Source organism: Salarias fasciatus, chromosome 11, assembly GCF_902148845.1.
Source record: "Salarias fasciatus chromosome 11, fSalaFa1.1, whole genome shotgun sequence".
Taxonomy (NCBI): Eukaryota; Metazoa; Chordata; class Actinopteri; order Blenniiformes; family Blenniidae; genus Salarias; species Salarias fasciatus.
Window position 1 is genome coordinate 19,744,169 of NC_043755.1, and position 25,728 is coordinate 19,769,896.

Consider the following 25,728-nt stretch of genomic DNA (forward strand, 5'->3'; position numbering starts at 1 on the left):
GTGAAAAGCTGTAGGGTGTATTTTAAGTAGATCTGTTTAATCTTTACACTTGCTTTTGTCTGAGAAATGAAATGTTTTTAAACTTGCCACACAAAGCACAACGCAAAACTAATATGTGACGATTTTGTCAACGTTTCTTCTACATCTCAGTTGAACATCTTTTAGTTTTGAGATTGTTCTAAAATTATTTTGTTTGTTGTGCACCTCAGAAATCAACAACTGATAGAAAAGTCACTGTTCATACATTTTCATTTCAGAAAATTTTCACGTTTACACTTCAACATTTTGAAAACAACTCCCATTTACACTTAAAACTGTTTTATGGTTGACACATCTGCATGGTCCATGCTGCACCGTGTGGGGGAAAATTTCTGCAGCCCCCCCCCAACCACGCGGACAGACGCGCAGAAGTGAGATTCATAGCGGAAGAGAAGGACTGAAGACTTGGTTTTAAAGAGACTAGAAAAGGAGAAAGCCACTCACAGACAACCTGAAAACGCACGATGTTACTCTGTCGACGACGACGTGCTGGAAAATATCACAGACCAACAACAGGAAACAGTCACATTTTGGATTTACGAACTGCTTTATGAGGCTGCTCAGCCAGATGTACTGCAGTTAATGTCTCACTTATAAATCAAACATGGATATAAGTTATTTTCACATCCAAGTTTTGACATTTTATTTTCTTTTCCACAGTTTTTTTTTTACAAACAAAAGTGTTACTTTTTTTTTTAGAATGTTCCTTCCATTGTAAAACAATGTTAATTTCACATTTACACTTCTCTTCAGCTTTAAATTTTTAAGCACATCCTGCTTTTAGACTACAAATCCGTGTGATGTCAGGAAACAGGGACCACAAAGTTGGATTTCTATTCCACTCTTACGAAGTCCAGGAGAGCATAGACTGAGAGTCATGACGCTCTGAAGGGAAACGTTTTTGTGTCGGAGACGGAGTAGGAGTGTTTTCAAGAAGTTGCCTTCTGAGTAGCTCCAAGTACTGTTGACGACACCCAAAATGCAACAAATGGTTTCCATTTTCATCTTAGAATATTGGCCAGAGAAATTCCAGCGGAGTTAAATGAACTTCTCTTTAACTGTTGCTGTGTTCAGTAAAAGACGACTGAAGGTGATCCCAGCTGACTGTGAGCAAAGTACTGCAGTGTAAATAGAAAAAGTCATCAGTTAGTCATCTTAATTTCAGATTCTTTGCTGTGAAATCAGATTATGACTGTTCTCTGGTTCGCCACTGTGCGGCTCTTTATGCTGTAAACCAAAAACAACACAGAGATTATAACTATCCTCAGCAGCCGGAGAAAAAGCTGCATTAGATGTTAAGTCTAATCAGTGTTTACATCACGACCACCTGTAAACCAGAGGAACGGTGGGATCCCCCCCCCGAACCCATCCAACAACATGAAAATGACTGTTGTGACAGCATATCATTCATCATTAGGAGGTCAGCTTTGTTTTATTTTGCGCTGACCCGCGGCGCATGCTTCCACTGTTTTTGTGCTGCAGTTCTCATAAATAGGCGTATTAAGCAGCTTTTCTCTCAGGATTGTGTAACTGTCCCGGGAGCAAAAGCAAAAATAGAAGTAGCCAAACAAAACAATAACAGTCATTTATGGTAAATTACATTTATAGCCGGGGTACGTGGATCCGTGACACATTTAGTGGACAGCAATCAAATTTAAAGAGAGAGCAGGTGTCCTGGCTGAACGCTGCGCCGTAACCCGATCCCCAAGTTGATTCTCTGCATACGCGCCGTAATTTGGCTTTCCCAGATGACTTGATAATTTGGAGCTACACAGGAATAAAAAAGCTAAACTCGGGGTTATTTGGCCCCCTTTTCATCTTTCGCCTCCTGACGATAAACGTTCAGAATGAAAAACATCTGTCCCCATCAAATGGCTCTTTCCCAGGAGTAAATGTTTATAACTCATGTCAGCGGTTTACTGGAGCTTCCATTTCACTTTAACCAATTTTTCTTTTGTTTTATTTATTTATTTATTTTTTTTTGGTTTGCTAATAGAGTCACCAGCAGTCCAGATCACTGCTAAACAAATGAGGAAGTTACAACTAAACTCACTGGCCGGATTTATATTTACTGGGTTTATAACCTCCAGAAGAAGACGGAAAAAAAACAAAAAAAACAAAATCTGGTCAGAATAAGAATCAAACACGTGCCAAGAGAAAATGAGATTTTTCCTGAGAGGAGGCCGTCTCCTGCCGACGACACGTCACCGTCATCCACGTTAGAGCTGGATCCCGTTTCAGCGAAGACACGACACACACCCTCACCCGCTGACCTTGTTACACACGGCCATGCGCTCTGTGGCTCGGCGTCGACCTCGCCTCGCTGAACTGTTTACCCAGACTCCTCTCTGCTCCAACCAGATGCTCTGTCCAGGGTCGTTAGTCCAGGTGCTCTTAACCGCCGTCTACCTGTCACTCCTATCAGAGCCTGTCCAGTAGGCACACACGCCCTCTTTTGACCTCTAAACGAGGTGGGTGGTTCCCAAAAACCTTTTAACAGCACCTTCAATGCATTACCTGTGATGGTCTGCAAGCATTTTCCCTCGTTTGAAGTCGGTGGCTTTTCTTTCTTACCCTGCAGAAATTCACACACGTGCTTCTTTAAAAATGAGATTATTTCAGAGGTAAAGAGATGCTTCACAGACCGCGGAGGTAAACGGATATCCCGGTGAGATGGGCGCTCATCAATTTCGTGCCATTGAGAAGAGTGGCACGCATCTATTTTGCTGATTGCTGTAATAGCAAGATGTTGGTATTGACTTCGGTTTGCTGCTCCCTCAACAACAGTCCAAACCGAGTTCTTTCTTTCTGGAGAGTTTACTTTGGTTTAAATTGTCCCGTTCAGGCTGCATTAAAGGCTTTTTTTTTTCTTCCTTTCACTGCTCCACCCAAATCTGGAATCACTGTCAGATGTTAGTGGCTTGCAGGTCAGAGAATGAGACCAGGACTCAAGGTAGGCCTATACTTTTCAGATTGTGCATAAAAACGGGCTCCTCAGACCCTTCTAAGAATTCATTTGAAAGCTCAGCGGCCTGAATCCCTGATGACAATAATTAGGGCACTTAACTGTTCAAAGTTTATCGGCCTTAGATAAGCATTGTCACAGCTGTAACGTGCGCGGCCCCGATAGCGCCATGTAGTTGGGATTTATTCACCCAGAACTGCGATCAGATAGCAGCTTTTCGGCGCACAAAGGGAGCTGGTATATCTTCAAGAGGGGTTTTTTTTTTTGAAGATGGAGGCCTGCGATGTGAACCAGCTCTCAGCGAGGAGCTGGAATGCAGTGAGAAATGTGAGCATTTCACACAGTGGTACCTCCGGGGGCCACAGCCGGGTCATGAACATCTACAGTAGATGAATTAGCCATATGCAGCCCGCGAGCGAGGCCGCCATTTCTCAATGTAACAAGTCACAGGTGATGCTGCCGCACATGGACGCATGAGAAGACGTGCTCTCATCTGTGAGTTTATTTGGACTGGGCGCCGCAGCAGTTGTTGGACGATGGTAGCTGTGAGATTTGGCGATGCTGCGCTGGGGGGGAGGTTCCGCGAGCTGAGGCGGAACCAGCAGACCAGATGACCGGTGATAAGTCGCTGACAGCGTGGTCATCTCCGCGGTCGACTCTGTTCAGTCTCCATTGTCTCATGTGGCGATTGGAGAATTTTGAAGACGTGTGGTTGATCTGGAGCACCTCAGATGGCCCGAGATCGCTGCCTCGTCCAGGGAACTTTCTTTTTTCAAGCCCACGCCAAAGTAAACCTTGAAATAGGAAAAATGCAGTCGGCAACGGCCCTCTGTCTACAGTCACTGAACCAGAAAGAAATTGGATTTTAGGTTCAACGATTTGTTCTTTCACTTTGTATTCAAGCTAAAATGAAATAAGATTCCACTCACTGAAGGTTGAAAGGCTTAAACCTGAAAGTTTCATCACATTGATTCATCTCAATCTGAACCCTTGCTTTTTGCATTTTTTATTTGAACCAGGGGTTCTCAACCTTTTTGACCTCTGGACCCATTTAAATATTAAACTTTCAACTGATCCCAGTCTTGGCTTTATTTGTATTTAACAACTAAATCAAGTCCACTGAAGCAAAAACCTTGTAAAGTTAATATGATAAAATGTTTTATTTAAATCATGTATGGAAACCTGGACTTTACAGTCCTGGTCCTCCAGGTCTGATGAAGACATTAGCGTTCAGAGTTGAAACATGCAGAAAACCTTGAGGACCAGGGTTATGAAGCCCGGCCTGACATATAACAACAGTAAACAAGTGAGAAATTATAACAAATCAAGTTGCTATAAGAACAAACAGAAAGGCTCAAGTCACTGGGTCTTGTCTTGGTGGAAGTGGGGGAAAGGTTCTCTCAGGGTTCTCCAGTGGTTCTTTGGTCTTAGTTGTGGCCACACAGAGAATCCTGATTCTCACAGCTGTGTAGTTGTGAATTAGTGGAGTTTCACTGCTCTCAGTGCAAAATGCAAGACATTAGTAGCCCATTTTCTTTGCTCTTGACAATATCCACCGGCTTTGGATGTTTGGTTTGGAGATGACGCCTCAGTTTTGAGTTCTTCAGTGCTGGCTGTAACGCTAGCTCACACTCAACACACTGGACTCTGAGCTCTGCCACGCTACCTCTGTTCACAAAACCCAACGTAAGTCTTAGAAGGGGCCGGCATCACTTTCATCTTAACTTTTTGGTTTTGAAAAATGTTTCCGTAACTTCAGCCGAATGTTTAAATCTGACTTCTTCTGCTGCTGCTTATTGTGAGTTCAACAACTGATTGACACATCACTGCCATCTAGTGGCGGGAATCTGCATTGTGGTCTCACAGCCTCCTGGCCCACAGGTGCAGGACTGAAAGATTTTAAATCACTGATTGAAACTGTATGTGATGGCTGCATGTTTCAAATGTCTCATCAGTCCATCACCAGATGTCGTTTTGATTTTTTGTCCTTTCCAGGTTCTTGTGAATGACTTCTTCCTGGTGGCCTGTCTGGAGGACTTCATCGAGAACGCCCGGCTCTTCATTTTCGAGACCTTCTGCAGAATTCACCAGTGCATCAGCATCGGGTGAGCCATTCGCCGTTCTCTCCTCCAGTCCTGACGACATCTTGCCAAGCTGTCAGTCTCTCATCGAGGCTTAAGGAGGGAGATTAGGCATATCGGACTGCAGACTTCAGACAGACATCTCTAAAAAGTATCAGGAAGTGGCGTCTGTGATCCCCAGACTTTTTAGGCAGTCCACAAGCAGGAAGCGAGAACAGCAGCTTCGTGATTAGAGGAATTTCCCTCTCAGATAAGTGTTTATTGGCCCGTCCGCACACAGCCACGCTGACCCCACACATCTCGGGGATTAAGTATTATGAGGTTTAATTGCTTCCAGGTCCCCGCAGGTTGCTCTGCTTGCTAAACTTTGCGGACCACCTGTCTGAGGCCAGCGAGCCGACAGTTCGCTCCCAGGAAGAGGTCAGGGTTTAGACGGCTTTAGACGTTTCCAGCTGCTTCGGCACACAAAATTATTTCAGCTCCTCTGTTCTGAGGGTAAACGGAGGTCGAAGGGTTCCTTCAGGTCTGAGGGTTTCGTGTTCAGTTTACTTAGGTTGATTTAAAAAAAAAAAAAAAAAAGGACTTTGGATGCATCCCCACAACCAAGAACTTAACTGACTGCTGAATATATTGAGCGTTAGTGGCGAGAGAGGGGACAAACATTGTAATTATGTTTAATTAAAAGAGGTTTTATGACTAACTGCCCAAAGGTGGAGAATTCACCCTCGTAGACCATAGCTCTGACTGAAACCGTTTGGTTTTTTCATCGTAGCTCCGACCAATTTACTGAACAAATTTGTCATTCTTTCAAGAAGAACAATACTGCCCCGCTGGACTCTAAACATCATCCACAAACACACGATGCTCGGTAAAAACAGGGAGTGAATTACGTCTGTTGACACGAAAATGATTGCATTGGGTGTTGTGTAGAGCCGTGGAGGTCTGTAGTCAAGGTTGAACTGTGGAACCTGATCGGGCCCTGTCGAAATCTCCAATTGCAGATTGTCTGGAATTGATTAGGAGTCCTGGTACTTTTTGGCAGACTTACTGCAATTGGATCCATTTACTTGTTAAGGACCACAAAGGTTAGTGGCAACACTGAAGGAGGAAGTCGAACAGCGATTTCTCCCCTTTTCACCTTTTTTCCATGTCCTGCTCCTTGAGGTTTTTTTTTTTTTTTTTTTTTTAACCGGGAACACAAATAACGACCTTTTTTATAGGAATTTCCGTGTTTATTTTTTCTGCGGAGTGGGGATGCTGATTCATACGGCCGGTCTATTTTTGATAGGCACCCAACTTCCAATTCATTTCGGCCTCTCCCCAGAAGCTCTGCTGCACCCAAGCGTGGACTCAAAATGAATTTGATGGCTGTTTTTAATGAGGACATTTCTTACCGCTGGCGGCCATGACGGTTTCGCAGATATTTAGCCCGCCGTTTGCCCACAGCTGGGACGCAAAAGTCGACCAGAAGCTGGCTTAATTTAGTTATTTTATGCAATAAAGCCTTATGCAAAACATTCTGTAGGCAGTGGAATTATTTTTGATCCAGCTTGCACCACTTGTAATTTCCCACACACACATGCACAAACACACACACACCCTTTTGTCTAGACTTTTCAATGTCCTGAGTGTGCGTATGTGTTTCCAATTTAGCTTTGTTTTCCCTGTTTGATTTACAAGGTTTATTTCCTTAGTCCGTCCACAAGAGTTTGAGCGGTGCAACCCTGCTCTGACCTCACATGCACACTTGTCCTTTGACATTTGCAGTAAACACTTGAGACGTGATCATTTGCTTTTTTCTTCTTCTTCTTCTTCTTCTTCTTCTTCTTCTTGTTCTCCCCTTCCCTCCACATCGCTCGCTGTGTTTGTACACAACAGCTCCCTGGCAGCTGGAAGGAGCGTCTTGTGTATTTGGATGTAACACTGAAGATCTTTCCACCTCACAATTGAGTCATTAAAACGACCACACAATCATTTCGGTTTCCCCGAAAAATCAATTTTACCCCAAGCCGAAGGCGAGGCTGCTCCAAATGACTTGGAGTCTCCCAAACACTATCATATGTTAGTGTTTAACAATGCCTTCATTTTGGGCCAGCCACGTTAAGAAGGGGACTACTTTAGAGAAGAATCCCCCTTTCCTCCTTTCTCTCTCTCTCTCTCTCTGCTCTAACCGAGTTAGACCCCAATGCCTGACCCCTCTCTCCAAGTGTGAGGTTGGTATTGAGACTCACAGGAGTCCCTTAGCCTGAAGTCGAAAAGCTGAGGAGCCAGAGTGAGTGAGGGGTCGAAATGAAAGTGATCCCTCTCCCCCAAGGAACAGGATCATGCTTGTGTAAAGTAAAACCAGCCATGGAGGCTGTCTGCTTGGCTTTAGGGCCAAAGGATGTCAATAGTGGAGGTTGTCTGAGTCCGACCCGTCCCGTCCCCCCCTCTCTCTCTCTCTTCCCCCTCTCTGGGGTCTTAGTCGGCCTAGCCGTTAAACAACTTTCTTAGAGACAATAAGATAAAGTAAACCTGCTCTGATATACAAATGTGCTTCCTGGGAGGAAAACATTGCCAGACTTTATTTTATAAATTAGATTAGAGGGCTTTGGCTGGTGCAGGCTGGGGCCTTGGGCCTTTTGGGGCGCTCTGCGTTCCTGCGTTACGCTGCACGGAGCAGGTTGCGAGGGGTTAGGGGTTACTCCGAGTCCCCGGCGAGGAAACCAGATCATGTTTGTTTTGATCACCGTATCTGACCTGGACTTGACTGACATGTGCCCCCACTTTAGTGAATTGTCAAAGAAAACACCCACAATACCCCTGTGCAGCAAACACTTAATCACTGGGGCTAAATTGGAACTGATAACAAATTTCATTCAAATGACTTGATTGTAAGGTAAATAAGAGGAGTGGGTTTCTCGATGTCAAGAAGTATGACTTAGTGAGTATTCGCCAAGCGCTGTTGGCGTTTGAGGTACTTGAGATGTTGAAGCCACGTGCTTCTGGGAGCATCGTTACAGCGGGAGTCAGATCGGTCTTTATTTCAGTCCACACACTCAGATGTAACACCAATTAGATTACATACCAAGGAAGCCAAAACCCACACAGAAAGGCCCCGTTGGTCGGTCAGTTCAAGCCTCAAACAACTTTCAGGCCGCGGTGCGAACCACTGCAACAACGTGCCACCAGAAAAGATCGAACTATATCACAGCTGTTGCACCAAAGATATAGTTACACTGTAAACCTCCAGAAAGTAGTGAAGCACGTAAATAAGTTCACCAAATTGAACTTTAGCTGCACCTCAGTGAAAACCTGTTAATGTGATTTAGAACCGTCCGCAGCAACGACGAAGAGTCCCTCCTCAGCCTGAGTTGAATTCTCTTGATTATTAATATATCATCAAATCCCAATCTCCACTTCATTAAGTATCAATGAGTCGGAGCGGATTCTAACTGCTCGTCCCTGAATCATTTGCTCTGCCTCAGCGAGTTGCTGGTCTCTCGGAGTGAACTCCTCCACGTTCGCGTTGTCACAGTGCGATCCCGGACATGTGGTATCCATCACGACCTGAACTTGCGTCATTAAGCAGCCAACACTTTTCCAAACTTGTTAGGTTCCCAATAATGGTCCCGAATAGCAATTTTGTTGTCATGCATCATTTTCCGCCGGTTTTGATGGGCTGAAGTGTAATCAGCTGTCTCGCGGAGCTCAGTTAGCGTTGCAGGGTTTTTGTGACAGGTTCATCCGTTTTTTTTTTTTTTTGTTTTTTTTTTCCCCTCCTCTGGGCGAACGCGGGTCCTCACGGATCTTCTCACCACTGTTGCTTTTTTTTTTTGTCGACGTCGTTATCCATCTCCTTCCCCGCGTCAGTTTGGCGAAAGTGTTGAGGGATGTGCGCTGTCACCGGGAGACCGAGCCCCGTTTCCCTCGTTACACTGAGGTAATTCTTTTTTTATTTGTTGTTTACGCTCTTAATGCCCCATCCAGACGCTGACTTCATCGCGCTCGCCCTCTTCATGTGGTTTTGCCACCAATTCGACCAACATTCGTGGGTTTAGAAAGTGGTAACCTTTTTTTATCATCCTGCTCGAGCCTGGAGGTAATACAGACATATCGCAAATCCCGAATAAGATGACTCCTCGCTAAAAGAATGCGTTAAATAAGCCCCTGAGAGCGACAGCCGAAATCGGTAATAGTGGTGGGATCTGTTTGCAGAGCCGTGGCGTGAGAAGTCGTGTGGTTTGAGCAGATTCGAGCTTACTCACCCAAGGACTTTCACAAAAAAAAAAGTGATTAATGGATCAGGAAGTGATAATTAGTGGAGTAAACTGTTTTTATACAGGCGTTGTAACCTCAGGTTGTGTGTGTTTTTTTGTGCTAACACACAAAACCCTGAAGAGCTTCCGTTTCGGTGCCAGGGTTTGGTTTTTTTCCTCTCTGCAGTGGCAGCATGGCACTGAGGCTCTTGAGAAAAATAGTGCGGTTTCTGTGGATTCTGGGGATATTTATTGGGGCCCTTATATGAAATGTGTCAGGAGCTTGAGGGTGGTGGGGGTCAGACAGGAGGAAGAGGGCAGGAAGCAGTGGGGGTGGGGGGGTGGGGGGGGAGGTCTTGTTATTTTCTAAGCCACAAGGGAAACCAGCTGCAGCAGGGAGAAAGGTTTGGATCAAAGAACGGCTGCCACCCTCGTGCCGCCGTGACGCATCCGCGTCCGCCCGTATCAAAGAGCCACCTCGGCCGTGCGCGGCCAGCTGAAGCTGCCAGGTGAGAGGAGCGCGCGTCCCAGACAGAAACGAAAGCTGGAGGAACCGCAGAGGCTCAGCATGGGGCCGTCCACACACTCCTAATTGACTAATGCCCACAAGTCTGTAAATCAAGCTCCCATTAGCACAGCACCATTAGGAGTGTGTTTTGGGGGTGTGCTCTTTCTTGCCCCCGGCACAATGCGTTGACCATTTATTAAAATTATGAAATGGAAATAGTAACTAGTCATTTGGCAACTAATGTTCCCCCATTCATCATCCTGCAAGGAGGATGAAGAATCGTTTTGGAACGCTTAAATATTTCATGCATGAATCAGCACAGGCGGCTGCTTAATTTAATTGTTCTCTTTGTGTTTTAATTTGCACTCGTAATAGTGAGGGAGCTAATCTGGTTTTACTCTTTAAAAGATGTATTACTTGTGATGAATGTTGTACAAATTCAGCTGTAAACACTTTGACCGTAAACTCGCTCCGATTAGCATCACTGACATGAAAACCAGGTGGAGGAAGGCTTCACCAGCCGCCGCTGTGGCTGAGACTCGGGTCTCTGATACACAGCAGAAGCTTCGTTTGCAGGTTCTGCTCCGGGTTTTGTTGTTCATACCCATGCAGGTGGGAGGGGGAGGAGCCGTTGTGTGATTCTGCGTCTGATGCTTCAGCGAAGGCGTCTCCAGTCTGACGACTCGCTCTGCAGTGATTTTTTTATTTTATTTTACTGTGTTTCTCTTGCGGTCTGTATAAAACCCTCCTGTTCTGCTCTTTGTGTTTAATCGCAGCATGCTGGCCGACAAACTGAACATGACTCCCGAGGAAGCCGAGAGGTGGATCGTCAACCTCATCCGCAACGCCAGACTGGACGCCAAGATCGACTCCAAGCTGGTGAGGACTCCCGCCGTCTTTTACAGTCAGCTCTGAACACGGTTTGATGGCAGGACGTTTCTACGCCACCGAAGCTTCTTCCACAGACTCTTCGTGAGGCTTTGTGTGGAAGCTGCATGTTTCGGAATCGGCATCCCAACAGCTCTCTGTAATCAGCAAATCACAGCCCAGACCTCCAGAATGACATAGAATTACGTGGACGTGCTTTACAGTAGAACTGAACGGGATCTGAGCGGCTCCTGGTTGGTGTCTGTCGAGTGGTGTGTCTGCGAGACATAACGCCATTGGCTGATTGGCGTTGTTCTGCGCCTGTTGTCCATTTTCATCCCCCCCCCCCCCCCCCCCCCCCCCGTGTCTGTAGGGCCATGTGGTCATGGGGAACAACGCCATATCACCTTACCAGCAGGTGATTGAGAAGACCAAGAGCCTCTCGTTCCGCAGCCAACTGCTGGCCATGAACATTGAGAAGAAGCAGGCCCACAGCAACCGAAACGAGGTGAGCAACGCACGTCCTGTACAAACAGAACGCACATCATCAGCGGCTCCTCGGCGCGATCCAAGAGAAAGAAGGTCAGCACAAACTCCAGGCGCTTCAAAGCACCTCCAGCCAGCGGCGCAGGAGAACAAGGCCAAAGAATGTTGATGAACAACCATCAACAAAAGCTCTCTTTACACGAAATAAGCCAGTAAGAGCAAGTTTAACAGAGGCGATGCTTTCATCCCTCCATTGCTCTTCAAAGCCCTAATGACAAGGTAGAGTCCAAACAGCCGTAAAACGGGGCCCGAGCCGGGTGAGTCAGCGCGGCAGAGTAAATAAGGTGGACCCCCTCACGCCGGCGTTTTGGCGAGCATTACTCAGAGCCCGGACTTCCCTGCACTTTAGGACCCGCTGCAGATGTCTGGCTCGGGGTCCAGCCATCCCCCGTCAGCCTGTGTTTTGATGTTGACCCTGTGCGTAGTCCTGGAATGCGGGCCGCTCCGCAGACTGTCATAATAAAGCACTCAGACCCCGCTGCCTCATCCTTGAAGATTTGACACACGTCGGAGCAGATTGATGGGCGCGAGGCCCCGCCCGACACCCAAGAGCTTCCAGGGCCGCGCCGTCACAACCGGCCACGTTTTAAATGTCCGCCGTTTTAACTGCGCGGCGCTCCAGTGTCTTTTGATGTGCTCCGTCGCCGCGCTCCTCCCCATTGTTTGAGCGTCTACCGCGGCCCTGTAAAAGCGGCGAAGGCCCCTCTCGTTAAGGAGTTTTTGTAATTAGACAAAAGAGGCAGCAGAGCGGCTCACGGAGCGCCGCTACATCCTACCGTCCTCAAGGCTACAAATCACTTACATATAGAGAACATTTACTGGCTGCCATCTGGGCCGCCTGCTCAGGGTCCCTGTCAGCTCTCGCAAACCACCCAGCGCTCACCAGCAGAACACACACATCACACACTCCCGACACGGCGAAACGTCAGCGTCTAACTGCTTGCACATGTGCGTGACTTTTTTTTTTTTTTCTCTCTCTCTCTCTTTTCACATTTCCCACAATAAGCGACCCAAAATGTTTTGTTTTGATCGGTCCCAGCGATCCGGACACGGAATAATTCCGATGTTTTCTTCATGCTTTCTCTTTGCAGACGCCGAACTGGGCAGGTCAGGACTCCGTGTTTTAACAGCGGCAGCGTCGACGGCTCTCCTTTTCCACACTTGTCTCTCATGGAGCACGGCGCTCGCTCCGCACTCGGTTGGAGTCATCACCCGTTCAATAAAAGTGACCAAGAAAACCATTTTCACCCGTGATTGCCTTATTTCTGGACGTCACAAATGGCGGCTGAGGTTTGAGCGGCGGGGCCGTTTCATACGGGTAATACTTGATGAAGTTTTAATGTGCACACTGAGTCACCGCGCGGGGACGGTCCGGGCCGCCGCCGGGCGCGATGCGGCTCCTGTGTGCCGCTGTAGTGATGAATGGCTGTTTAGTCTGTCGGTTTTATGGCGTTTCGGCGGTCGGCCTCAGCGTGGCAGGCCGTCTCGCTGAGTGGGACGTCAGCCGGCGGGGGCCAGGCGGAGGTGATGTACAGTTACCGGCGGTCACACACTCGCTGCCAGTCATCCCGCCCGTCGGACGACATGCGGGAGCCATAAAGAACCATTAGCCAGACGGACACAATCTTTTTAATGTCCCGCTCCACCCCCGCTCCTCCGCGCTCCCGACCCTCTCATAACTCAGTCGTTGGACTCTCCCTCCTCCTCTGCCTCCCTGCTTTATTGCAGTTGTGCGCAAACAGGCTTTCATCCCTTATTTTGCCTTCTAATTTGCTCGGATTTAACCACCAAACGAGGATCTAATCTGAAATACACCTGCTTCGTGAGGGCGAATCAAAAGTCTGGTTTGAGTTCAAAGGACACTTCATCACCTGTGTGTTGGTGTGCGACATAACATTTCCATCCAGAGAAGAAGCGGCTCAGACCAATAATAGGCGCTTTCCTGCTCTTTCTTTTTTCCAGAGTGCGTCACCGAGCAGCCCGGTTGATAAACAGGAGCGCGCTGTGTACAACAGAGGTGAAATATGAAAACCTGCTTTCTCGGTGGCTTCCCAAAGTATACGGCACGTCCCGACTTATTTATCCGCGCCGGTTTTTAAATAGACTCGGCCACAGCCAGATATTGTGACACTGCGACCAGAGACGGGATGGACAGAAGCCGTGTTCCTCCGTGTTTCAGGACGGAGGGACGGGACGCCAGCTGCTTGGCTCTAATGTGCACGTTGGGTTTTTCAGTGGATGGAGTCACTTCTAGCTGCCGCCGAGCTTTGTCATCTTCACAAGAACAGCATAGATTATCCGTCGATGAATCAGCCAATTTGTTGGAGTTTGTGTGTGTGTGTATGTGTGTGTGTGTGTGTGCGCGCGCGCGCCTATTTTGATTAAATTGAATTACTTTTCTGATTCAGTCACAAAAAACATCACACATAATCCAATCACGGACCGGGAAGAGCCAAACTCATTTTCTGAGCACTGGACAACCGATATTTCTGTCTGAACACAAGAAGCTGGATAAAGGTTAGACAGATGAAGTTACCAACTGAAGTTTGCTGGTTTGAATCCCGCCGCGGGCCCCTGAGCACGCACAGCTTATTTCATATTAACAAGTCTGCAAATCGAGTAACTTAAAACTCCGTTTATTGATGCGGGACCCTGATGAAGCGGTGGACACCTCCAGAGTCACAGTGAGCATAAAACCCTTTAGTTCGTACATGTGGACTTCAGTGTTTGAGATTTTATTGGCGAATGCCATGTCAGATTATTTTAGGATATTGGAGTTTTCCCTCTTTCCTTTTGGAGCCAAAAACAGAGAGTTGCTGCAAAATGTGGCTTGAACTTTCTCAGTTTGCCTCACTCTCATCCTGCCCTTGACATTTGGGGGATTCTGACTTTAGGATGACCACTGTGGCTTTCTCTGTATTGTGTGTGTGTGTTTCTCTCTTTTTTTTTTTTTCTTTTTTCTCAAGCCACCGTGAAGACATGGTCTGGGATGTGCAGGGTGCTCCGGCAGCTCCTCTCATTGCCGTTATGGCGCTGAGGGCTCGGAGCCAGGCCATCCAAATGCTGACGTCACCTCACTGTGCACTGCATTGAGGAGGAGGAGGAGGAGGAGGAAGGATGGGGAGGATAAAGTGATTGGTTTACCTGCCCCCTCCCTCTCAGTGACACATCATGAAAATAAAAGTGTCCGGGGGCCTAAATTATCACATCCACCTTTAACTGTGTTGTTTTAGAGCAGAATCCAAACCAGCGGCACTGCCTGCGGCTCGCCGCCGTGTCTGCCGCTGCTCCCCGGATAAATAAATAAACAAAGGCAGGACAAAGGTCACTATAGGCTTTGGTCAGCTTTTAGGGCTTTTTTTTTTTTTTTTTTTTGGTCCATAAGTTTTCCTCCCACACGTGTTTCTTTTTTTCACTTCCGGTGACGAGATGGAAACTTGGACTTGAGTGTGTGTTTTATTGCCAGAAGCTGGATTCTCTGCTGTTAAACAGTATAAATTCAGTCTGTATGAAAACTTGTTATACCAGGATAGGATGTATGTGTCTGTGTGTGTGTGTGTGTGAGCTCAGCAGGGCAGCCACACACAGCTTTAAATCCCCCTTAATCATGGGGCTGCCACTTCTGTTCATGGCTGCATTTTACTGGTATATTTTTCTTTATGGTCCTTTTTTCTCTCTCTCTCTTTTGACCTCGCACTTGTAGAATCCCAGTGTGGAAGGTGGCAATAATTCCCTGAAATAAATAAAAGATTAAGTGCCACACCTAGTGGCTGAAGGGGGTAGAGCATTCACATCTTGGGATTCCAGGAGGTGAGAAATGCCCACTTCTGCTCGTCTGTAGTTGGGGCTCGGTCGCTTGTCGCTCCCCTCCTCTCCTCTCTGTCCACTAAAACCACTTCCACGCTGTTTCATAACTCACATGTAAAGATGTTCTGCTCGGATCGGGCGTCCTGACGAGCTGCCAGGCGTCTGAATGTCACAGGGGTAAAGTGGATGAGAGCCAGCCAGCCAGCCACGCGTGCGTCTCCTCTCCCCCCCCCCCCAACGCGGTAGAGAAGGCTCTGGCTGCAGATGACTCCCCTCCACCGAGGTCACAGGGGTCACCGTGTGAATGAATGAATGGACTTTAAAAATCCCCTGGATATGAGGAGTGAATTAGAAAACACCACGATTTATTCATGCTCCACATCGACACTAAACCAGTGTATTGAGATTTTGCGGGATGATGCTTCACTTGCAGACCCCGTGTCGTTACACGCAGTGGAGATAATCGCTTTTTTCCCCCTCTTTTGAAAGTGGCGAACCAATAATTGTCGAATAGGAACGAATACTGACCTGAAATGGTAACTATATTGCCTGTGTAGTAATTACACGAACCACTTTTTCATCTTCAGCTGAAAGGGTCGTTGCGCTTTCATTGGAAAGTCTTTTTTAGAGCGTGCGTAATTGGGGCTGATACGGATCCTTCATTCAGTATTCAAAGTATAAAGGCAGTTAAATTTACTAGCCGGAACCCATTCCCCCTAAAGAGGTCTTCATTAACTTATTTGCTATGATGTTTCATCTTTTTCACGCTCGCTAGGACCCAGAGGCAACCTCGCGCTGGTCAGTGTGGTTGAGTGCGCGCAGGAGGATGGGGAGGGGGGGGGGGGGGGGGGGGGGGGGGGATTAGACGAAATGTCATCTTCAAAATCTTAAATAGGGAGAAACTCACAACTGGAGGCATCCACACGTGACAGCGACACGGCTCTATATGAGCAAAAGGAGCAGCAAGCATCAGGACCAGTCGGGAGTCAGCCAGCGCTCCTCCTCAGCTGTGCGCGCAAAAAGGCAGACCCGCTCGCCGGCTGCTCTCATTTTCCGCTTTTCTGGCGAGCGACACATGTGAGTTTGTTTCTGCGACTTTCACAGGACGAGGATCTGGAGTGAGGACACGCAGGTAAACGGAATCCAGGCTTCTTTTTTTAAAACAGAGAGGAGGAAAGGAAATCCCCCTCCCTTCACCGCTACCACCTTTTTTCCTCCTCCTCGGACCTCTGTTCTCTTCTGGAGACACAAGTTTCTCACGCGCACAGAGAGGGATGCTGCACGTCCTCCAGCCGCACTTGCACACAGAGGGAACCTAAAAGTGAACCAGGGCGGAATTACTCTCAAGCTCAAGGTATACAAACATCCCCACGGAGTGCTTTTGGCACGTTTTTACTCTCCTTTTTTCCCCCTCTTTCTTTGAAAGTGGAGCGCGTGAGCAGTACGCATTGCATTTTTTTGCGATTGTCCCAACACATTAACACACAGAGGCTCCTTTATTCAGACTCACCTCTCATTCCATCCTCGCTCATCACTGTTTCAGAAGGTGTTGGTTTTCTTTTCAGTCTTAACCTCCTTTTTTTTTTTCCTCCCCCCGTCACTCTCCCCGCAGCGCACCCAAAAAGAAACGGACACTTTAAGTGAGTGGAAGGATCAGCGCGCACCAGAAAATGATTCCTGTCGGCGACGTGATACCCCGTCGCATCCCGTCTGATGTTTGACACGTTGGAGGACCGGCTAGAGGAACTGGAGGAGGACGTCGCAAAGTCAGAGAATCCATCCCGAGCCCCGCTTGAGCGTTTTTACTGGAGTCCGAACAACAGCCCGCCGTCCAGATGCAGTTTCGACTCTTCTCCTTTGCCCTGATCGTATTGAACTGTATGGAGTACAGCCACTGTCAGGCGCCGTCGCAACGCTGGAGGAGAAGCAAAAGAGGTAAGAGGCGGCCGGAGCCCGCGGGTCTTCAGGACCAGCGACTTTTTCACTGATGGGTGAGGAGCGCGCGAGTTAAACGTGCGCAAAAAGTCAGTGGAAAAGTCCGAAAACTTGGATCTTATAAAGCTCGCAGGTGAAAGTTTGATCTTCTTATAAAGACTCGCGAGTCTTCCAGTTGTCCAAACAAAACAAAATCTAGACTGCAGTTTAATTTTTCCACTATCTGATGCTCGCGCACCTCCAGAAAGAGCAATTTTTCCACTGCACGCGACATCCATTCAGAGTCCGCGAGCACTGCGTGGAAGATGCGCAAAGTTGACCGCGCGTCTCATCCCAAACTAGCAGGCTTTAATTAAAAGTTGCGTCTGTGGACTGGCTGGTCGTGTTTACGGCGCACAGTCCGGCGGGGCTATTAACGCCACTTCCCGGGGCTGCGCGCCCCCAACAAAGGAGCCTACACGTTATTTACGCGTGAAGTTGTCAAAAAAAAAAAAAGAAAAAAAAAGTACAAGTCGACTCATGGGAGGGAAGTCATTTGCTGACTGGGTTCAGAATCTCCGTCCCCAGATTTATGAATCGGACGTGTCCACTCCAAAACCTCCTAATCTGCTTTTAATTGATCTCATAACCAACTTTGAACCCTTGGAAGGAAACTCCGGAGGAACAATCGGCGAGCGGAGGCGCAGGGGGTCGAGGCGGGGATCAGCCCCTTTGTAAATACTACTCCATGCTCTGAATGAATGAAGGAGACAGTCGGATTAGGGAAGTGGCCCCCGCGGAGCCATTCTCAGACCTGTGACATAACACCGCGCACCACAGATACCCGCGAGCGCGGGGAGATTTATTCGCTCCCTAAATTGCGCACGTTTGTGATCACGCAGCGGCCGACGACCCCGCGTCCGGAGGCGGCGGCAGCAGCAGCAGCACGGTACAGTAGGAAAAAAAAAAAACTCATTTAAAGTCAAGACAGAGGGGTTGGTAGTGTTGTGGGGGCCTTGTAAATTGTAAGGCAATCACAGATTTAATCATATGCGCTGCGTGCCAGGGGGAACCTCCACAAGCCCTCCGCTGCCCATCTGCAAATAATCAGGCAATCACTGCGGGGTACTGGCACACACACGTTTCTCAGCCCCTCCGTGTGTTCCTCTGCCTGTGCACTGTGTGATCTCAGATAGCGCGCAGGAGATACGGTGTCGTTTTCTCTGCGTGAGCTATCTTTTCTCTGGCTTGAATCTGCAGGGGTTTGTTGTATGGTCAAGCAGAGAATGCAGTCTGCACATGGTTTAGGTGCTTCTTCATCTTTGTTGTGTGTGTGTGTGTGTGTGTGTGTGTGTGTGTGTTTGAGCTGGAGGGAAGAGGTAGGGGGTGGTGTTGGTGGCCTAGCCAGTGAGGATGAGATCAAAAGGTTAACTTACACATTTGACCTGGAGAGCAGCTTTAGGCTGAAGTATTATAAGCCACACATTGTTGCCGCCAGCTCTCAGAACCAATGTTACACTTGCCAAACTAATCCCATGCAAATATGTCCAGGTCTTTGCCTTTACAGTATGGTTCAGCGTGTGTGTGTGCGTGTGTGCGTTTGCAGGGGTTGAGGGGAAATAGCACTTTAGGCCAAAAGTGCCATTCTAAGCAGGCAGTGGCAGGCGGCCAACCTTTTGGTATTTGCTTCCTTCCTTTATTTATCACGGTTATATTGAAAGAAGCATGTGTAAGAGATCATTGTCCAATAGGCCCAGAAATGCTTGAATATTTTTCTAGCCCTCAAGGTTCCTATGACAGCTTTATATACAGCCTGTCTGGCATGCGCGGGGAGCTATCCAAACCGTTCAGGAGTGTTGAGACCCAGACACGTTTCCAACTCGCTCCTCTCCCCAGGCGGAGCCCCTTCATGCGTAACCAAACATATCCTGCATAATTTAACAAATATTTTCTTCTTCTGTTCTTTTTTTCTTTCAATATCCGTGGACTGGATTGAGTTTTTTTTTGCCATTGATAGGCAGCCTGCGCAAAGCCGCGTCAGGGATGGAGATGCCAGCAGGGTCAGCGGACGCCGAGGCGTAAAAAGCAGCCGTTACGTACCGCTCTGGGCGCCGCCAAGATCAGGATCTCCGTGCGGTTTTTCCGGGCTGATCTTGTCTTGCCTGGCCTCACACATACACACACGGACCCACACACACCGCATGGCGTGACCCGGCCTCCTGTTTGGCTGGGGCACTGGTACATATACCTTTTATAAATGTAAAACAGATGACAAAACATATTAAATTTACACCTCCTTAGCCCCCATCCTGCCCACTGGAGAGAGGAAAATGATGCCAATGAGCCCTGCTATGATATCATAGCTAGACACAAGGGTATTACTTTTCATTTTTATTCTCTGGCTAATGATGCCACCTGCTGACTACATAAAAATCAGGCCGGAGTACCGAGTGCTGCCTGAAGGAACAGAGATGCACAGTGGGGCCCTAAGCCGTTTAAACAGGTAATGAATAGGTAATGGCAGAGCGGAGTGGTGAAAAGTTGCCATGTGATACCGTTAACCCCTTCCTCATCCACCCCAGAACCCCCCCCCCCCCCCCCCCCCCCCCAGTCTGGATTCCCAGCGGGCCGCGGCGTGTTTCGGATCATATTCAGCTGTGTAATCTGTTACTCGACGGCGTTCCCAGATGTTTTCTGGAGGACACAAAAGCAGGGCGGAGGTGCTGAAGTCAGAGATGCCTTCTGAACCGCAGGTGACGGACGAAGCGACCAGAGCGCTTTGCTGGCATGTCTCCGATGCCAGAAAATCCACGGAACGGGAGTCGCGATTCGCGGCCCAACCGGTCCATCTCACAGCGAAGGATCCCGCCAGGAGTGTGCAGAAGGTGTCTGACTCTCCTTCACTTCGCTTTTGTAGCTCAGAAAAAAAAAGAAAAGCAGCACAATTTGGGAACTGTTTGTGAGTGTGTGCAGCTCTTGGCTGTATAGATGTAAAAAAGTATTGCATCTTTGGATGCAGTTAAGCCACTCAGGCATTGTGGCCTCCCTTTCTAAGCTCTGGAAATGGGGCCTGTGTGTGTTTGAAAGCTCTCACAAAGCTCCCAGGTTTGTGGGTGTAAGTGTTAATGTTGGAACCCGGCGCTCCGGCGCAATATAATATGTTGATTAAGTGCCTAAGGGGGATGAGAGGGAGCGCTCCAAGAAGCTGCTTTCAAACCAGCCTTGCCACTCTTGCCTTTCGGAAAAAAGCTGGAGGAAAAAAAAAAAAAAAAAAGAAAAAAAAGAGGCCCAGCAGATGGCACGGCTGTTAGCAAGGCCTCTTTATTCTTCACATGATGCCACGCTAATCCAGGTGCTGTCTGAGCCCGGCACCCAGAATCCTTCTTCTTCCTCCAAGTTTAAAAACAGAATATGTGCGTGTACCAGATTCGATGCGGACACTGTCCTCCGCTGCTTTCTCACCGTCCTCAGAGGTTCTGCTGGTGGAGAGGAGGGGGTGGGGGGGGCTTTTCGGGGGAAGAGGAAGGCATATTTAAGCAGATCAGCTGGAAAGGGCTGAATGTGAACAGCATCACCTGAGAGGGATTACAGCGAGCCGAGTCCTGACCTGAGCCCGAGCTCCGGCGTCAAGGAACAGAGCTCTGTCTTTTCTCTCCCAGGCCGCATTGGCCAAGCTTCCACGAGCGTAAATCAGTGTGAGATACACAGACGCAGTGCAGGTGCACGTTTCCCGCTCGCCATCAAGCCATCAGGTCCCAAAAAAAAAAAAAAAAAAAGACCAACGCCGGCCTCACCTTCACACACCCACAGCCTCTCAGCCAATCCCGTCCCGGCGAGTTATTGTGGCCATCAAGGACAATGATCCACTCATGCGCCGTATTGATAAATCACATTAGTCTGACCCGGCCTCCGAACCCCGTGGAAAGACTAGCCCGTTGTTCGACCGGCGCGTCGATCCCGGCCTGTGAGCGCGGCTCCGGCTCGCAGTCACAGCGGTATCAGGTGAAGCCGGAGAAAGGCTCCTCAGTGCGCTCGTGCCACGCTACACTGCCGGGAAGAAAAAAAAAAAAAACACCCGGAGAGAGGGGAAAAACATGCAGTGGCATGAACTTTCTTCAGAGAAAATTCTTTAGTGACACCATGTGACAAAATAGGATGATCCGTTTCACCGTTTTATTGTTCTCCCTTTGTGAAAAGTCCAGGTAATCCATATGAATAAATGTATCCGGGTGATCTTTTACCCCGTGTGTTTTATGCAGGAGGTGTGAGGCAGGGCGATGGGAGAAGAAGTCATTCATCAGCCTCCTGGGTGTTGCAGGATATTCCTTTCCCAGTGATGAGAAAGCTTGTTCTGTAGCACTTCTGCACATTTATCACATCGCAGCGAGAAAAACGTTCATTCTTTCTCTACATTTTTCAGTATGGGGATGTGTGTGTGTGTGTGTGTGTGTATGTGTGTATTGAGTTTGGGAAATACACGAGGGGATCTTCTCTTCCACCCTCAATCATTGTCATCAGAGGATCCCATGTGCTGGCAAAGCTAAATGCCAAACAGATGTTTTCATTTCAGGCCACGTTTTACCACACTGTAAAAGTTCATTTTTTCGGAAACGTGAAATAAAATGAACTTATTATATATTAAAAAAAAAAAAAAAAAAAAAGAATCTTGTAATACACTCCATATTTCCTCACGCTGATCGGAAACTCCCGAGCAGCAGGACAAAAACGGCAGTGTCCCTCAGGAGTGCAGCCCTCACCTATGGCCGCCGCCTCCGCCGCACACTCCCCCGCAGCAATTACACCTTAATACGTTTCCTTATAAAGCTACCAAATATGACCAGCCAATTTGGTCCGATTCTCTCAAGTTTATTGGGCCGTAAAGATTCTAATGTTGGGAATCATTTCGAAGTGCCACACATAAAACAACAACACAAAAGGAGGTTTTTTTTCTCCTTTTTTTTTTTTTTTTTTCTCTATAAATGAGTCATAGCAGTGCTTCACAGGTAGGAGAGCTGCCCAGAGCCGGAGATGGAGCCCCTCAGGCGTGCACCAAAATGCACTTCCAGACTGCTTACCTCTCACATTACTAATACACACCTCTAAAAGAATTCAGCGAAGAGCTGTTTAGATGTAATGGCGTGAACACAATAGGCATCCATTGTGTTTTTTTGTTTTTTTTTTTTCTTTTCCTCAATGAATGCTACCTTGGGAATTGTTAAAATGGCCCATTTCCCCTTCGCGGGTTAAAGACAGCTCCACGATTAGGCACAAAGAGGCGAACACTGTGAGAAGTTATTTTTGTTCAGGAGATGCAAAAAAGTGGTAAAACTCTAGAGGCTGAAAAGAAGTAGTGAGATTCTTCCAAAAGTAGCAGAAATCTGTCAAATTGGTTTAACGTGACATTTATGCAAATTAATGGTGTAAGAACACAGTTTTTTATGGCTCTTATTATATTTATGCTTAACAGGCAAGGTATTCCACTTTTTTATTTCTCATCCATCCCATTTTTGATAAATGTCATTAAAAAACATTACTTTCATAAGTAAGCTTGTTAAGGAATGAAGTTCAGTGCTGCTTTATTTCATGTTTTATTTTGAATAAACACTGTTTGACAATGATATGTAGGTAGCTAACTACATTTGTTAGAATAATGAAGTCTTTCTGTTCCCTCTATGCTGCAATCAAGGCTGTTTTTTGAAGAGTACATTAAAGCCCAGTTTTCAAGTGTTAACGGAAAACTTTCATTGCATTTTGGGTGTCTGTTTACATGACAACGCTGCTCGGAGCCACTGAAAATGCAACTTTCGGGAAACGCCTCCTTCATGCAGACCATGACTGGAGAAAATAGTTCTTCTGCACATGTGAGAGTAGATGAACAACAACAAGAATGGCGGCTTCCGGAGTGCCATGGCTAAATGTGAAACCTCTCTGAAATTAAAACACAAAAACGATCTCTTTTCATTTGAAACAGGGACTGTATCCTAATTGAATGGAATCAACAAGGTTCTCCTCTCAGTGTGCAGATATGACACAGCTATCGAAGAATAGATGAACCAATTTGAGGATATCTTAGAGAGATTGCCTTTCCCTTAAAAGGGGAGAACAGGTCTATGAAGCCTGCTGCCTGGCAGGTGGGAATGAGAACTTCCACCTGTCTTGAAGGTGACAAGGATCTGACCAGATTTTACGACCTGAAAGTCCTCGGCCGGATCCAAGGCTCCAGGTCTCGTGTTTCTGGAGAAAGCCTGGCTCTGTGTCTGCTGTTTGCTGTGTCACCGCGCCCCTCCGTGTTGACTTGTACCTACTTCGCATCGATCTGCGAAGCCTGGAAATGTGAAACTGAAGTAGGGCCTCTTGAGAAAACACACCGACGTGCGCTGAAACAAACACACACACACACACACACACACAGCGGCGTGAGTGTGTCGCTTGCACGGGGGCCTGTTTGAATGGCTCTAACAAGCGGGGGGCGACTCCGGCTACCCCCGTGCCCACCTCCTAACACTCGACAGATGGACAGGACTCCTTGTTCCCCCCCGTCCCTGCTTTTATGGGACCTCTAATTACGCTTACACGCCACATCAAAATAAAGCCCAGCATGCGCTGCCTTTGGTATGGGAAAGGAAGTGAGCTGGTCAGATGCAATAAAGCGCCTCTCCGCGGAGCTCGCCTGTAATTTGGCGTGGACGTGGAGAAGCGAAGGTAAAGGTGGTGCAGCCTGCTGACTGCATTACCCACCGTGGAGTTACTGCCTCTGTAATATGCTTTAAATGCTTCATAAAAATGGGCTTTTCTCGCTGTGTTGATCGCGATTTGTTGAAGGCGAAGCCGCCGCACTCTGAATTGAAAGCGTGATAAAAAGGGGAGCGCGTGCCCCGCCCCGGATGGATTATTTCAGATGAGTGTGAGCAGCATCTGTGATTAGTTTGGTTGGATTTAGTGAATGAGCATCATGAGACTGAGCTGCGGACGGTCCAGGGTGTCATGCTCACACTGGATTTCTTCACTGTTTTTTTTTTTTTTTTCCTGTGTTGAGGCTGAGCCTGTATCTCCCAGCGCCCCGGCTCTGTGGTGTGAGGAGGGGGGGGGGAAGGCCTCACGGCGGCCCGCGGAGTGCAGAAGCACCCGGTGTGTTTTTAATCAGGAGCAGGGCTGGGAGTCATTACTGGGCCTTGATGCTGAGCTCATTGTCTCTGTGACTCCGTCTTTGTGGAGAGAGTGGAGGGCAGAGCGGAGACTGGAGGGAGGAAGGGGGGGCAGGGGGGGGGGGGGGGGTACAGTGAGGGCAACGTAGCGTGCATGTCAGATTTAAAGAGGTCTTAGGGGGTCATCCACCGTCGACTTATGAGGTCAGAATAGAAAGAGCAGAGCGGAGGGAAGCGGAGGAGTGATTGAATGAGACGTGCATCTGTCTGTTATCAGAGCAGAGCAGCGGGACCGAAGACCAGTCCTGTAATGTAAGCAGCCCAGCGTGATAAACCCCCCCCCCCCCCCCCCCCCCCCTCCGTCCTGCGCCCCGGATACCTGTCGCTCACTTTGACGGCGTTTTGTAATTACCTCTGAGATGAGAGAGCGCCTCCGCCCACTTCCGAACCGCAGCCGGCTGTTTAGCGTCCTCGTTGTCAAGCTGTCAGCATATTAACTCTTTCTCTGCTCCTTCCGGTTCGTCAGCTTAAAAAAAGAGACGCGTTTGTTGATTTGAAGTAGGCGTCCCTCAGCAGCTCACTGGCTCTTTGCTCTTTGTTTATTTTAAACCAATTAAATGCAGGAAGCCATGAATTCAGTGATTTATAATTACATATATTTCCAAGAATGATATTTCATTTTGATTTTAAATATGAAATCATGATTTCTTGTTGGAACTTTGCGTATTTCTGCTGTAAGCACTTCCAGATTCTTGTCAGAATTATTTCTAGCGTGGGAGATGTGTTCGCGTAGGAGCTCTTTCAGCAAAGTTACGTTTTCTTTCTTCTACACAGAGACGGAGTTGGAGCAAGTTCCATCTTGGGAGCCGTTTTCAACTCTTTCACTGAATTGGTAATTCCCAAATACAGCCAAAATAAATAAATAAATGGAAGGGGAAACAATAAACTTACTATTGACTGAGAAGCACATGAGAGGTCGTTGATCCGCTGACCGCTGCCTTTCATTCATTGCTCTGACAGACATGTTGGCAGATTGGTCATGTGAATATCTATCAGAACTATTCAGTCAGATATTGTGTGTCTGGTTTCAGAGGATGAGCCCATCAGATTCAGAATTTAGAGGAATCTTCAGTGAGAAACCTGATTTCTAACAGCGCCCGGCTCCGGGAAGAGGCCGACTCGCTCTTCAGTGCTCCAAGACGGGAAGAACACGTCTTCAAGTTTCTCGTAGGGAAATGATACATTGTTTTGATTAAACTTAAAATTAGTGCTGTTGTATGTTGAAGTTCTTAAACCACCTGTAGGATTATTATTATTTCTTTTTTAATGTATATTTTTCAGTCACTTTGGATCCAGACATTGCAGACATTTCTCAAAATCAGCCTTTCGGTATATTAAATATGTCTGATATCTTGTCAGTCCAATTTAGGGGACTGCTGGCTTTGAGAACTAGAGAAGACCTGAAATAAGTTCTGCAGTTCAACTACAACTGAAAAAACAAAGCAAAAAAAAAAAAGGTCTCTATGTGGCTTGATTAGTGCAGATTCATTACTAATACTAATCATCATTGATCCACTAACTGAGTGACCTTCTGGAGGATTTTGGAAATAGGAATAAG

General features: G+C 47.5%; 2 protein-coding genes across 2 annotated transcripts in view; both read left to right on the forward strand.

Annotated features, from left to right (window-relative positions):
- Window positions 1–12,485, forward strand: part of eif3ea (eukaryotic translation initiation factor 3, subunit E, a) — a 30,831-nt gene extending 18,346 nt beyond the window's left edge. Inside the window, exons 10-13 of the mRNA XM_030103222.1 lie at window positions 5,000–5,109; window positions 10,608–10,710; window positions 11,072–11,206; window positions 12,336–12,485. Coding sequence (XP_029959082.1) covers window positions 5,000–5,109; window positions 10,608–10,710; window positions 11,072–11,206; window positions 12,336–12,371 — 384 coding nt within the window. The 3' untranslated portion in view covers window positions 12,372–12,485. The remainder of the gene's footprint in view (window positions 1–4,999; window positions 5,110–10,607; window positions 10,711–11,071; window positions 11,207–12,335) is intronic.
- A 3,491-nt stretch (window positions 12,486–15,976) lies between these two features.
- rspo2 (R-spondin 2) overlaps window positions 15,977–25,728 on the forward strand; it is a 61,053-nt gene continuing 51,301 nt past the window's right edge. Inside the window, exons 1-2 of the mRNA XM_030103650.1 lie at window positions 15,977–16,405; window positions 16,664–16,986. Of these exons, the coding sequence (XP_029959510.1) occupies window positions 16,887–16,986 (100 nt within the window). The 5' untranslated portion in view covers window positions 15,977–16,405; window positions 16,664–16,886. The remainder of the gene's footprint in view (window positions 16,406–16,663; window positions 16,987–25,728) is intronic.